The sequence below is a fragment of the Gossypium hirsutum genome, chromosome A08 (assembly GCF_007990345.1).
Source record: "Gossypium hirsutum isolate 1008001.06 chromosome A08, Gossypium_hirsutum_v2.1, whole genome shotgun sequence".
Taxonomy (NCBI): domain Eukaryota; kingdom Viridiplantae; phylum Streptophyta; class Magnoliopsida; order Malvales; family Malvaceae; genus Gossypium; species Gossypium hirsutum.
The window spans coordinates 18,258,856-18,272,686 of NC_053431.1; the positions used below are offsets into that span (position 1 = coordinate 18,258,856).

A 13,831-nucleotide genomic window follows, 5' to 3' on the forward strand; every position below is an offset into this window, starting at 1 on the left:
ATTGCCTTATTTTTGAAAATTTTATTTTGAATAATAATAGGTGTAATATTTAAATAATGTGTATTTATCTTATTTAAAGTATAGCATAAAGACAACTAATTATCTAACCTAATGCATGATGTAGTGAAGACGAATCATTATAAAATGACCATATAGACAAAATATTGAAATAATAAAGTATAAATGAAGAAGAGTATATTTTAATGATAATACCATAGTCCAAATAAATAGATAAATTAATGTAAAATAAAATAAACGAGAAAAGCATGATTAAAAAGACACGACTTTAAAAAAAACAAGAGTAATAAAAAATAATAAAATAACATATAAAGGAGATAAAATAAAAATAAAATAAAGTAAAAATGAGATGACAATATAACAATATGTACCAATATAAACAATATAGATTTTAAAATGAAAGCTAAACAATAATAAATAAGATTAAAATAAAATAAAATAAAATAAGTTCATGAAAAAGGCTAAAACTAGATAAAGGATTAAATCAGAACTAAAACGAAATCGCGAGTCTAAATCGTAATAAACAAATAAAAAACAAAAAAATTGAAAATAAGCAAATAAGTAAAGAATAAAGAAATATTAAATAAAATAATTTTTTTAAATGATAACAATAATAGTAATAATAATAATAGTAATAAAAGACTAGATAAAAAAATTTTAATAGGATATAGGGGATAGAATTTTTTTTAAAAAAAGGTAGGACTAAAATAAAACGCGCGCCAAGAAGAAGGGGCTAAAAGGGAAATTATTCTTAAAATTCTGAAAGCGCCTTTCCTTTTTGACCAATCGAGGGACCAAATTGCACAAAAAATAAAATAAAAGGGTCAAATTAAAATAAAAAAGTAACAAGACGAAATTGAATAGTAACAAAAATGCGGAAGGATTAAAGTAGCAAATAGCCTAATTTTCTTGAAAACACGCGGATCCTAGGCTCTGGGTCGGATCGAAATTGGGTCATAAGCAAAACGATGTCATTTTGGCGTTTGTGACTTAAGCCCAAAACGACGTCGTTTGGAGGGGCTATATAAGTCAAAAAATTTAGAAAAAAATTGTTTCTATAACAGCTCGATTTTGGGCCTAGTCAGAATAGTGTTTTTAGAACCACTATTCCGAGGTTGGAGAAATTATTTTTAATGTTCTTTTATGTGTTATAGCATGATTATATGAGTGCATGAAAATTTTCGTGAAATAATTTTAGCGATTGTTAGCTTAATTGAGAAAAAGGACTAAATCGCATAAATGGTGAAAGTTTTGTTTTACAGGCTAAATATGTTAAATAGCTAGAGAACCAAAATTTGGGGTGTTTAAAGTGAAAATAGTCCTTAAAAAGGGTGCTTGGCCAACCATATAAAGAAAGAAAGTAGAAAAGTCAAAATTTAGTGTGGTTGGTGACTTAATTTTGACCAAAAATAGAATAAAATAAAACAAAAAGGTATCATCTTTCTATCTTTCTTCTTACCCACCGAAAATGGCAGCAAACAAGGGGGTTTCAAAAGCTTAAGCTTTCAGCCACTTAGTTCTCTTGCAAGTAAGTGATTTTGATGACTTTTCTTGATGAATTTTACACTTTTGGGACCCTTGTAGCATGAACTAGCTAATGGGGGGACTATTTTACAAAATGGTTGAAAGTATAGGGCTTTTCCATAAGAGAATTTATGTTGTTTGCTGAATTTTTATGGAAGAAAATGAGTCTTGATTGTGTAATAAACAACTTTTGTGAAAGAAGTTTGCATGAAAACACCTAAAAGGGCTATTTTGTAAAGTTGTAAAATAAGTTGTAAATATGTGAAATAATTGAAATTGTGAGTTGCTATAGTTATAAAAAGAATTTGGCTAGGCTTGGTAAAGGAGGAAATTTGATAAAAATCAATTTACGAGCCTAAGGGCAAAATTGTAATTTTTGTAAAGTCTAAGGGCAAAACAGTCATTTTGCAAAATTGTGAATTATAGGATGCTTTAATTAACGTAATGATTAAATGAGTGAATTTGATTATGTTAGATCAAGGAAATCGAGATTTGGGCTTAAATCAGAAAGTACGATGGTATGGACTAAAATGAAGTAATTGACTGAAATTTACATTCGAGGTAAGTTCGTATGAAAATAATAGTGCAATATTATGTGTGAATTATAATTCTTTACTATTATTGCATATATTGTATGATTTAATAAATATATTGGAAAATTTTATGAAATGGTGTATATGATGTGGAAATATGATATGGAAGAATATTGCATAAAATGCAAGAAAATGATGATCCATGACAATTGATATATGAAATATGTGATATATGTTATGTAAATTCTTAAAAGCTTATTTGCTATTTGAGTTATGCCTTATTATGCTATGAAAGGGCAATTGATACTATGGATAGTGAGATCGACACTTTGAGTAAGCTCGACAGAGATGGAGTATCGAAAAATCCCGTCTAAACCTTAGGAATAGTCTAGGGTACAAGTGAAATATCACTAGGAATTAAGAAATCTGAACTTGTTGAGTTAGTCCAAGTTCGTGATATATATGAGGCATCTGAGCTCGTTGAGTTGATCAACTTCATTATGGATGCGAGCATCCGAACTCGTTGAATTTATCCAAGTTCATAATGGATGCGTTACATGAAATTGGGTTCCGGGCAACGGTATTGTGTGTACTGCTGGTGGCTAGGTAATCCTTGAGTTGGTTAGATACCTGACAAATTGTGTGAGCAGCCCGTGTAGCTACACCTTGACCGATAGCTTTTATGAGCAAACCCATGAGTAGCTCCATTATGAGCGTTACGTGTTATGAGGTAGCTTTGGCTACTTATGTATATGTGGCACTTATGTACAAGTTTTTTGTGTATCCAATAGTATTCCCGAGGGTTCAACTGGTAATGCAATATATGTGATGAAAATCCCGAGGAGGGCATGTTAAAGAGGTATAGTTATATGATATATTACGATGAGTACAGGTATGTACACTAAGCTTATGGTTATTGAGGCTTTGAAATGTTGAGACATCGGTGAGCTAAGATGTATGAATTATGATTATAATTTTTTTTGCAATATCATGCTAACTTATATTGTGCATTTGAACATGGAATTCATGAAATGGTGAGTTCATGATCAGTCGAAAGTGAACTTATGATAGTTATCATTATATTGCACCAAAACAGTGTTGGACAACAGCAGTTGTATGAATTTGAAAATACAAAAAAATTGTGGAAATTGAGTTAGAGGTTGAATAAAATATGAAATTAAATCTTAACGAGTCTAGTTTCACATAGAAAAAATGTTATAAGCAAAAGCGTTTCATATTATCAAATATTTAAATTGTTATGAGATAGAGTTAGAATGATTTCGAAATCCCCTGTTCTGATTTGAGAAAATCATTGGAAATTTTAAAAAAACATTTATAGGTTATAGTTTATATTTTTAGAATTCTTAATGAGTCTATTTTCAATATAAATAAATGAAAACTTCATCCGAGTCCCGTATTATGAGATAATTAATTTTTAGTGAAGAGGGGTCGGAGCTATCAGACAGCAAAAAAAGGGTAACTTTAAGGAATAAACTGTACTTATTGGTTGGACCAAAAATTCTATAAATTTTATGGTAAGAATATATGTAAGTCTAGTTTCAGGGAAAATTATGGGATCTTAATTTGGAGTTCTGTAGCTCTAGATATAAATAATTTAATAACTATGACTCGAGAAAATAGTTTGACTGGAACATAAGTAAAAATGCAAATAGGGTTGTATTACCTTGAGAAGCAAGTTGATAAATTGTTTATTATTTTCATACGATCTTACTAAGCTATAAATCTTACCCTCTCCTTTTCATTTCCTTAGTGCTGTCAGGTTAGCTCGGAGTTGGAGATCGTCGAAGGCAGCATCACACTATCAAGTCACCTTTGGAGTATTGACATATGTGTATTAAGCACCTTCAAGTGAGTGGCACGTATAGGGACTTAGTTATTTTTTTTATGATAGATGTTGTTATGATTAGCCAAATGTATTGACTTATATTGATTCATTGTATATATCCATGAGATGTGGCTTATAATTATTGTGGTTTGTAAGCCTAGTTATTCATGATAAGTTCTACTACTTGCGATGCAATGATGTTTTTATGCTTGTGGGACATGCATGATTGGTGTTAATACATGTGTGCACGATAAATGCTTCAAGACCAATCAAAATGGTTATAGCCATGAAGTAATTGTATGGTATAGAAATAAGAGGATGATGATTGAACATGAATGCTTAATGCTTAAATAAGGTCACTTAACAAGGTCAAGGAATATGGATTAATGTGTCTAGGCTTGATATTATAGGAGTATGTGAAACTTGTGAACGATAGCATGTTAAAGTTAAGAATACACCTTAGTGAAGTCTGCTAAATCATTAAAATGATGCCATGATGTATAACTTTGATGTGTGTAAAGATGTGATGTGAGGATTAATAGTAACAAAAGGCTTGGAAAATAGCCTAAGTGTTAGCCACATTGGCAAAGACACGACTGTGTGCCTCAACCGTGTGTCTCAGCTGTGTGGATGACACGGCCTAGCACACGGGTGTGTGGCTTGGTCGTGTGGTTAAATTTTGGTTGCTAACATCATAGTCAGAGAGTTACACGGCTTGAGGACACGGGCGTGTCCTGGGCACACGGGTGTGTCCTTGTGCTCACACGGGCGTGTGTCCCTATTTCATGGAAAGAAATTTTCTAAGTTTTTTCAAAACTTTCTAAGGTTCTCAGTTTAGTCCCTAACTACTTTCAATGCATGTTTAGGGCATCGTAGGCCCGTGTATGGGACTTTATGCATATGTATGAAAAGTTTTGAATTAAAAAGAAATCTTATGGCCCAGTTTTTGCATGTATGTGTATGTTTAAGTCTGGTAATGTCTTGTACATTGTCCCGGTGTCGGACACGGGTAAGGGGTGTTACAGTTTCTCCAAAAAAAACTTCCAAACCTCTCTCAAATTCTCTCTCTCCCCTCCAAGTCTGGCCATTGCTTCGGCACCGGACCACCATGACAGCCGCCGGTCACCGACGACGACGCTGCAATCCACGGTGGCCGAAAAATAAAAAAAGCCATTTTTTTGAGCTTTCGACTTACCGAGCCTATTAACCGTCGATTTTCATCAGAATCTACGGACCTCAACCGCCTACGGCGGCGCAAATGCAAAAAAGAAGGTAAGATTTGATTCCTTTCTTTTTTTTTATTTTCCTTAAAAACTAGTAGAAAATTAGTAGAAAAGAAAAAATAAGTAAATATAAAAACAAAAGGACTACCTTTTCCAAATTTTGTTTCCGATTGCTCTTTTTTTTTATTGATTTCGTGTGTATTCAATTCTATGTTGTAAAAAAAAACATTGATTCTTCATGACTTTTATAGTCGAAAAAGAAAGAAAAAAGAAAGTACAAAATTTTGCCATCATTTTTTTTGCTTGCTATCTTGCTGCTGTCCTTTTTTGTCCTTTTGCAGGTGGAGGAGGCTAGTTGTGTACGGAAGCCGACGTGGAGGCTTGCGGCTAGGGTTTCTTTTTCTCTTTTTTTTTTCTTCTGAAAGTTAAGGTTGTGGGCTAAAGAAATTAGGTTAGGGTTTTATTTTTGGGCATCTAATTTTGTTGTGTTTAGGTCGTTAATATATTGTGGACTGTTTAATTTATTTTGGTTTTAATTGTTTTTGGGTATGTTTCTGGTTTTGGGCCCCAGGCAAAATGGGCCTACTACACAAGGATTAAAATGAACTCAGTTGTCAAGTTCAAATACAAAATTGGCAAAAAAAAGTAAAAATACCAAAGTGAACCTAGTTATTAAGATCACAGGTCAAAATTTAAATTATCTCTTACATAAATTTTTAAGATAAAATTGCCCTTTTACCTTTGTTCAAACTTATAATAAATGTTTTGTAAAAAAAAAAACACCCACAATAAGGTTGAAGTAATTCATCTTTAATTATATTTTTATTTTAATTTAGACTATTTAATTTAATCAATAAACAATATGTTATTATTTTATTTATATCAAAATTGTAAAAATAAAAAAAGTATAGATCTGCGATATGTGATCTTTTATACATTGTAAGTATATACTTTTTTAATATTATAAAAAATAAATAATAAAAGCTGAAAACGCATATATTCACGTGAAAGGCTTATGATATTAGTATGCATATGTGATCAAATTTTTTTAAGAAAATAGTGAAATAAAGCATAAGTAATTTTTAAAGGAGATATTATATCTTTTCAGTGAGTCGCAAGGTTTTTTTAATAAATAAAAAAAGTTGCATATAATATATACAAATTTAAATCTCATAATCATCCTTAGGTTCCGTTTGTTTGTCAGTAAAATATTTTTCGGAAAATAATTTCTGGAAAATAATTTACTTTTCTGGAAATGATTTACTTTTCTAGTGTTTGGATGAATTTGTGTAAAATATTTTCTATTGTTTGGTAGATTTCCTAAAAATATTTTCCGGAAAAGCTGTTTTTATATATATTAATAAATTTATATTTTAAATTGTTTTTACATATATTGCAATGATTTATTTATAAATAAATAAATCAAATTAAATAATAATACTCAATTATTGAGCTAGAATATTAACCGTCATAAATTAAAAATAACCAAAGTCTATTCACACTTTTTCAGATAAACGTCAAACACAAATACTTTAAGAAGAAAAAGAGAAACCCCTGTAACATAAGTTTTCCTTGTATACATAATGGAAGTTTATTAGCTTAATATTGATGACCACAAAAACTTTATTGTTCATCAATTTAATTTAACAGAGAATTTATTTTTTTCTAAACAAATGTATAATTTGAAGACATTGAAACTAGGAGCTCAAGTCAAAGCTCAAATCCTTGTATAAATATACAACCAGTCACAAGGAACCAATTAATATCCTAAGAAACCTGTTCTATATTGGTACTGGCTTCAACTTCATGCCATGTTTATCTGTCATGTATGATGCTGCTTGTTTTGGATTAGTTAAACTAATCAATCCTTTCTAGATTAAACATCACCGTATCTTTAAGCCCTAACCGGAAATCACTTTGAGGAAGATATTGGAGACTCTTGATTGCAATATCAGCTTTCTCTTTTGCCAACTCTTGTGCCTTGGACATATCTCATATCCCATATGTATGATCCTCTAGCCTGTGTATCCATTGTGTCGGTGAATTTGAAGATGCCTTGGACATATCCCATATGTGAACAAGAATATCATTGCCTCCACTGGCCAGTTGTTGTCTAGAAGCTGACCATTTCAGCCCACAAACTTCTTGTCGATGTCCTTTGTAGGCTTTAACAACATGGGATCTAATTCCTTACATCATTGTTAACTATCATACCATCCATTCCTCCAGTTGTAAGAATGTGACTGTTCCATACCATTGAACCCATTCTTGATCAGTGACAACCTCTCAGAGTGCACAACTGCAAGCATTAGAAAATAAAGGATTGTGACGGAATAAATGACAAATTTGGGAAACAAAAAGAAACTGCTAATATTTAGAGATTATACAAACCTGTCTGTTTGAAGCAGAATCCCGTAACTGTACTTCAGATTTGTTCAAGCCAATGGCAATATGCCGACCATCAAGAGCCCAACTCATACTTGTTACCGGGCCATTGTCATCATCAATGGTAACAAGTTCTGAGGTAGAACTATCTGAAGCATCCCAAAAATAAAAAGTGTTTCCAAGTGTTATTACAAGAACATTGCTGCTACCCCAGTCCAATAAATTCAAGTAAAAGTCATCCATAAGGTCAAGAGCATCCAATGTTCTCTCAGAGCTCTGAAGAACCAAATGATGATCACAATGCATTAGCATCTGTGGAACCAAAACCTAATGTCCAATGTCCAAACTAGTTAAATTGCATATGTAGCATGTTCTACTTGCCTGGGGAATGTGTCTTCGGGGTTTCAAAGGTTTCTCTGGGTGAGCAAAAGAAGTTGTGTGGCCGGAAGGGAAGAGTTCAACAGGTGTTGGTGGCTTGTTCTTGAAAGCCAAGATTCGAGTCCTATTCATGTTCAAGGCCTCAACTAGCTACATCCTATAGGCGTCCCTGGCTGGTGAGAAAACTATTTGGTTCTCTTTGATCTTCCTCCCTTCAGTCAGCATGTAATGTGCATAATCATAGTCCATTACTGAACGATTTGGTATGAACTTATCGAGCTGCCAGTACAAAGAAAACATCCAATTTGAATGTCATTACAAAGTGTAATTTATCAAGATATAATCTTAAGCAAATCAGTTTCCTAAAATAAAATTTTAAGACCAAGGTTTCATTACTATTTACGTATATTCCATTGTGAAATTGGAAAATCATATAAATAAAGGACAAGAAAGCATTCATGTGAATGTCATCACAAAATCTAATTTATCATGCTGTAAAATTGAAGTCTTATTTAAACAAATCTATTTCCTAGAATCAAAATTTAAGACCCAAGGTTTCATTACTATTTACTTATATTCTATTCCGTGATTGGAAAACCATATAAATCAAGGACAAGAAAGCATTCAAATTGCATGTTATCACAATGTCTAATTTATCAAGCTGTAAAATTGAAGTCTTAAAATCATTCAAGGCCAAGATTTACTCATATCCCTTTGTGAAATTGAAAACCCATGTAAATCAAGGGCAAGAAAACCCTGTTTTGCAATAATTAAACAAAAAAGTATTAAGTTGAGATACTTACATTTTCTTTAGAATTTATTCTCTGGATAATCTGTTCCTGAAGTGAACATCTAGATAGTCCCCTCAATTTTGAAAAAAAGGATTCAAAGATCCTGCATCCATAGTGTTAAATAAATATAATAAAAAATAACAAAAATTAAACAAACAAACAAAAGAAAAAGACCCTTCAAGAAATGAGTAAGCACAGCCCAAAAGAATTATTTGTATATACGAACCCTGAACCTGCAAAATTTAAATCAAAATTTTTTATTAAAAAAGGAAAGAATGATAGCAGAACTAAAATCAAATGGAAAAGAAACTAGAGAAATGCAGGAGTAAAGAAGCTATGGCTATAGGTGTTCGAGAGAGGGATTGATCAAAGATAATTGGATGAATCGAAAATCATATACAACATTGACGATTAAGAGAACATAAGCAGATGTATTTACCTTTGGAGTTTAGAGAAAACTTAAGAAGATGCAAAATTAAGCAAAAATTCCAAAAAAAATCTGCAATCATAATTACTACAACTTAAGCCAATTCAAGGAGTTGAGGATTATGGAAGAGGATCTTGGAGTTGAGGATTATGGAAGACAAGCTGTTGTTAAAGGTCCTTCTGTATGAGGTAATCTACAATTATAATTACTACAGCTTAAAAAAACATAAAAAAAGAAGAAGAAATTCTTCAACAGAAAAACTTACAGAACGAATGAAGAAGGGAACTGGATGAAGAACGGAAGAAGGAGAAAGAATATGGTGAGAGTGGAGGAAGATTTTCCGGAAAATGTCTTGCCGATTAAAAATCTATAAGAAATTTTCCTTAAAAATCTCATCATTTATCGTGTTTTGGAAAATCTTTTACCCATGTAATTTATTGTAACACCCTAACCCGTATCAGTCGCCAGAATGGAGTTATGAGGTATTGCCGGACAAAACACATATACTAATGAAAAGTACACCTATTATTAAGCTTATGTATATTCACATATCAAATCATCTTGTTTAAAAAAAATAACTTAAGTTATCATTCAATAAGTCATTTTCTAAAGCTTTAGCCGAATATATATATAACATACTAAATACATATACCTATTTCATGTCAACTTCCATTTTTTTTCTTTCTTTTTATAACACTTAACAAGCATGAAACATATCAAAGATTTAAACCAAATAATCAAGCATATTAATTTATCTTTCACATGAACACCTCAAATATATATACATATATAATACACAAAAATTAAACTAATTTATTATTATCATATTCGGCTATGTACATATATAAACATATATATAGTCGAATCGAACCACTTTTAATCACAAATACATTTTACCCCAATTATCTAATATCCACCTAAAGCTAATTCACCCTGTTTGCCAAATTTAAACATGGTCATTTTACAAGCTATTCATTATGCTTAACATCTCATTTATAATTAATGATCAAAGAAAATAAACTAATAACTATATCTATTTCATTTCACAACCGAATATCAACACTTCAAAACATAATTATTTACCTAATATATCCCACTTATAAATCATGTAATTTACTCAACAAAATATACATCTACAATTTCCCTTCAAATCAAATTTACCATTTACATATACTTTGACATAACCTTATCACCATTACCACATGTATCAACCATGATTCACTCACATATATATATACACAAATACTGAACCATCAAACAAGTATACTCATTACCTCAATTCAACATTTAGCCATAAAACATGTAGAATACTAATGTAGCAACACAAATTGGAGAAATAAGGTTGAGAAAGTAAACCAAAGGTTGCTGTAGGGCGGTGCACGGGTGTGTTGGTGGCGAACACGGGCGTGTGGCGGGGGGATATAGCCGTGTGGAGGAAAAATGGAGGGTATAGAGAGGGGAAAGTGGGGATTAATACAAGGGGAGTGGATTTGAGGGTGGTTTGGGGGTTGGGGAAATAAAAATCTGGGGAATGGTCACTGGAATAGGGATTAGGAAATAGGGAAGGGTAGATTTCGGCTAGGGTTTTGAAAAGGGGAAGAAGATAAACAGTGGTTTGCTTATATAGGGGAGGTTCACACGGCCTAGGGCCACGCCCGTGTACTTTGAGGGTGAGCTCGTGTTTTTTGAATTTTGCGATTTAGGTCGTGCCCGGCTACTATCCCACGCCCATGTGTCTTGGGGGTGTGTCGACCACGGCCATGTTGCACGGCTGTGCCTAGCTTTGTTTGCTTCTCCCACGTCTGTGTGTTATGGTAGCACGCTCGTGTATTGTTGTACACGGCTAAACGGCACGGGCGTGTCGCACGCCCGTGTCAAAGAAACAGAATTGACCCTTGTCCCTAGCACGCCCGTGGTTTTCCATTCCCACGCCCGTGGTATCCTATCAAGTTCACCCACGGCCATGCCGCACGGCCGTGGGGATTTATCGCACCCCGTGTTTTGGGGAAATCATGTCCTGCTTCCACACGGCCGTATCGCACGGTCGTGTCTCTTCTCCTGTTTGGCCACAGCTTTAGGCACGCCCGTATGACTGGCCGTGTGTGCTGAAAAACTTTGCAATTCAAAGATTAAGTTAATGATTCAAAGTGTTAGAAATTAAAAATAAAGAAATCAAAATATGTTAGTGCTTGGGTTGCCTCCCGAGAAGCACTTATTTATAGTTTAAGCTCGACTTACCTCTCCGTTGAATGATCATGGTGATTTGAGGAGTTCATACTCCTCATTCCTGCTGTCAATCTTAAAATAAGGTTTTAATCGGGTGTTGTTTACCTTAAAAGTGTCGAACTTGGGATAACTCACCTCCACCGTACCGAATGGAAAAATACTGAGTACCGTAAGAGGGATTTCTTCATTTGGTATGGTAGTGACAATGTGGGGATCTGCGGGATCTAGTAAGACTTTATCACCAACCTTAAGTTGATTAGGAGAGGTATCCGGCTTGTTTTAGCATAGTTTTGGTTTATCATGTGTTCTCGGTTTGTGTGCTCGCCATTCATCTAGCTCCTCTATTTGAAGCCTTTGTTCCTCACGGGTGCCTTTGTTCACTACTTGATAATAGTGCTCTGTCTCCGTTGTCTTGGTTTGAGGAGGTTCCTGCAAGGATAATTGAATATTAGTTTTATCATCGACAAGTTTCATAGCGTTATCTTGAGTCTTAGAAGTTTTGACTAAATCGCGTGCTTGGAGTGTTACTGCGTCGTCTCCTCTACAAAGTGTTAGCTCTCCTGTGCCTACATTAATAATGGTTCTGGTAGTTGCTAAAAAGGGTCATCTTAAAATTAAAGGTACCTTGTTATCCTCATCCATATCTAAGATGACAAAGTCTACTGGGTAAATAAATTTATCAATTTTAACGAGAACATCTTCAATAATATCTTTAGGAAATCTAACTGTTTTGTCAGCCAATTGTATGCTTATCCTAGTCTGTTTGGGTTTACCGAGACCTAGTCGTTTAAACATTTTATATGGCATAACATTTATACTTTCCCCTAGATCAGCTAAAGCATTATTCACAGATAAACTACCAATTAAGCAAGGAATTGTAAAACTCCCTGGATCTTTCAATTTGTTAGGTAGCTTATTCTTTAGAATAGCTGAGCAGACTGCATTGAGTTCCATATGTGATGTAGCGTCTAATTTTCTTTTATTGCTCAGAAGTTCCTTTAAAAATTTTGCTGAGGTGGGCATCTGCGACAGAACTTCAATAAAGGGTAAGTTAATATGTAATTTCTTTAAGAGTTTGACAAACTTACCGAATTGTTCTTCTGTTCTGTCTTTCGTCATCACTTTAGGATATGGCACACGAGGTTCATAATTCGTACTTACCTGTTTAGGATCATCATCTTTTACCTCTTCTCGACCTTTGTTCATCGCGTTGTCTTGTTGTAATTCTGGCTCCAGTGCAATGAATCCTTCCTTATTTTGAGTACTAATTGCATTGAGGTGTTCCCTCGGATTAGGTTCAGTATTACTTGGTAAGCTACCTTGTGGTCGTTCGGAGATTAGTTTGGATAGCTGGCCTATCTGAGTTTCTAGTCCTTGGATCGATGCTTGTTGATTCTTAAGTGCTGTCTCGGTATTTTGGAAACAACTTTCTGACACCGAGATGAATTTAGAAAGCATCTCTTCAAGGTTTGGTTTCTTCTCTTGTTGATAAGGTGGCTGTTGAAAACCCTAAAGGTTTTGTGGCTTTTGATTCCCTTGACCACCCCAGGAGAAATTTGGGTGGTTCCTCCAACCTGCATTATAAGTATTACTGTATGGGTTATTTTGAGATAGGAAATTATTGTTACCCATATAGTTGACTTGTTCTTCTTCAGTTGTAGGATTGAAGGATTGGTATTCTGTATGCATAACTCTGCCACTTGAGTCACACCTCATTACTGGATGTACCTATGTAGAACCAAGTAAACCGTCAATCTTTTTATTGAGAAGTTCTACCTGATTAGAGAGCATGCTGACTGAGTCGATCTTATAAACGCCGGCTGTTTTTGTTGGATTTGTCCTCATAACTTGCCACTGATAGTTATTCAGTGACATCTCCTCTATAAATTCATAAGCATCTTCCGGTGTTTTATTGTTGATAGTTCCGCTAGCAGCTGCGTCAACCATTTGCCGAGTCGAGGGATTCAGGCCATTGTGGAATGTTTGTACTTAAAGCCAAAGCGGTAACCCATGGTGAGGGCACCTTCTCAGTAAGTACTTGTATCTCTCCCATGCATCATAAAGTGTTTCTAAATCCATCTGCACAAAAGAAGAGATATCATTACGTAATTTAGCCGTTTTAGTCGGCGAAAAATATTTTAGTAAAAATTCCTCGGTCATTTGTTCCCAAGTAGTGATAGACCCTTGTGGTAACAAGTTCAACCACTGTTTAGCTTTGTTTCTCAGTGAAAAGGGAAACAACCGAAGACGTATGGCATCATTAGAAACGCCATTGATTTTAAATGTATCGCAAAATTTCAGAAAGTTCGCTAAGTGAGCGTTGGGATCTTCATCCTGCAAACCATCAAACTGAGCTAACTGCTGTATCGTCTGAATAGTGTTAGGTTTTAATTCAAAACTATTTGCAGCTATAGCAGGTCTAACTATGCTAGATTCAGTTACTGTTAAAGAATGTTTAGCATAATCATACATAGTACGTG

The 13,831-nt window shown here is 33.9% G+C and overlaps 1 protein-coding gene, 1 long non-coding RNA gene and 1 other non-coding gene across 3 annotated transcripts; 2 read left to right on the forward strand and 1 right to left on the reverse strand.

Annotated features, from left to right (window-relative positions):
• The first annotated feature begins 1,446 nt into the window (after nucleotides 1-1,446).
• On the forward strand, nucleotides 1,447-3,895 carry LOC121204528 (uncharacterized). The gene is made up of 3 exons (XR_005899554.1): nucleotides 1,447-1,546; nucleotides 2,018-2,103; nucleotides 3,847-3,895. It is a non-coding gene; the product is annotated as an uncharacterized lncRNA (long non-coding RNA).
• Nucleotides 3,896-7,136: 3,241 nt separating this feature from the next.
• On the reverse strand, nucleotides 7,137-12,557 carry LOC121205000 (cell division cycle 20.2, cofactor of APC complex-like). The gene is made up of 6 exons (XM_041075930.1): nucleotides 12,513-12,557; nucleotides 11,677-11,780; nucleotides 7,911-8,031; nucleotides 7,536-7,805; nucleotides 7,428-7,443; nucleotides 7,137-7,309 (listed from the first exon to the last, which is right to left on the reverse strand). Exons 1-6 carry the CDS (start codon nucleotides 12,555-12,557, stop codon nucleotides 7,137-7,139), a joined length of 729 nt encoding a protein of 242 aa, XP_040931864.1.
• A 799-nt stretch (nucleotides 12,558-13,356) lies between these two features.
• Nucleotides 13,357-13,463, forward strand: LOC121205781 (small nucleolar RNA R71). The gene has a single exon (XR_005900856.1). It is a non-coding gene; the product is annotated as a small nucleolar RNA R71 (small nucleolar RNA).
• Nucleotides 13,464-13,831: the final 368 nt, after the last annotated feature.

Excerpts from the sequence above, each read along its gene's own strand:
- LOC121205000 (XM_041075930.1), bottom strand. The coding sequence starts at position 12,557 with ATGAACAAAGGTCGAGAAGAGGTAAAAGATGATGATCCTAAACAG. Across the intron at positions 11,781-12,512 it reads AAGATGATGATCCTAAACAG|GAACCTCCTCAAACCAAGAC; the intron begins GTAAGTACGAAT and ends TTATCCTTGCAG. Across the intron at positions 7,806-7,910 it reads CCCGAAGACACATTCCCCAG|AGCTCTGAGAGAACATTGGA; the intron begins GCAAGTAGAACA and ends TTGGTTCTTCAG.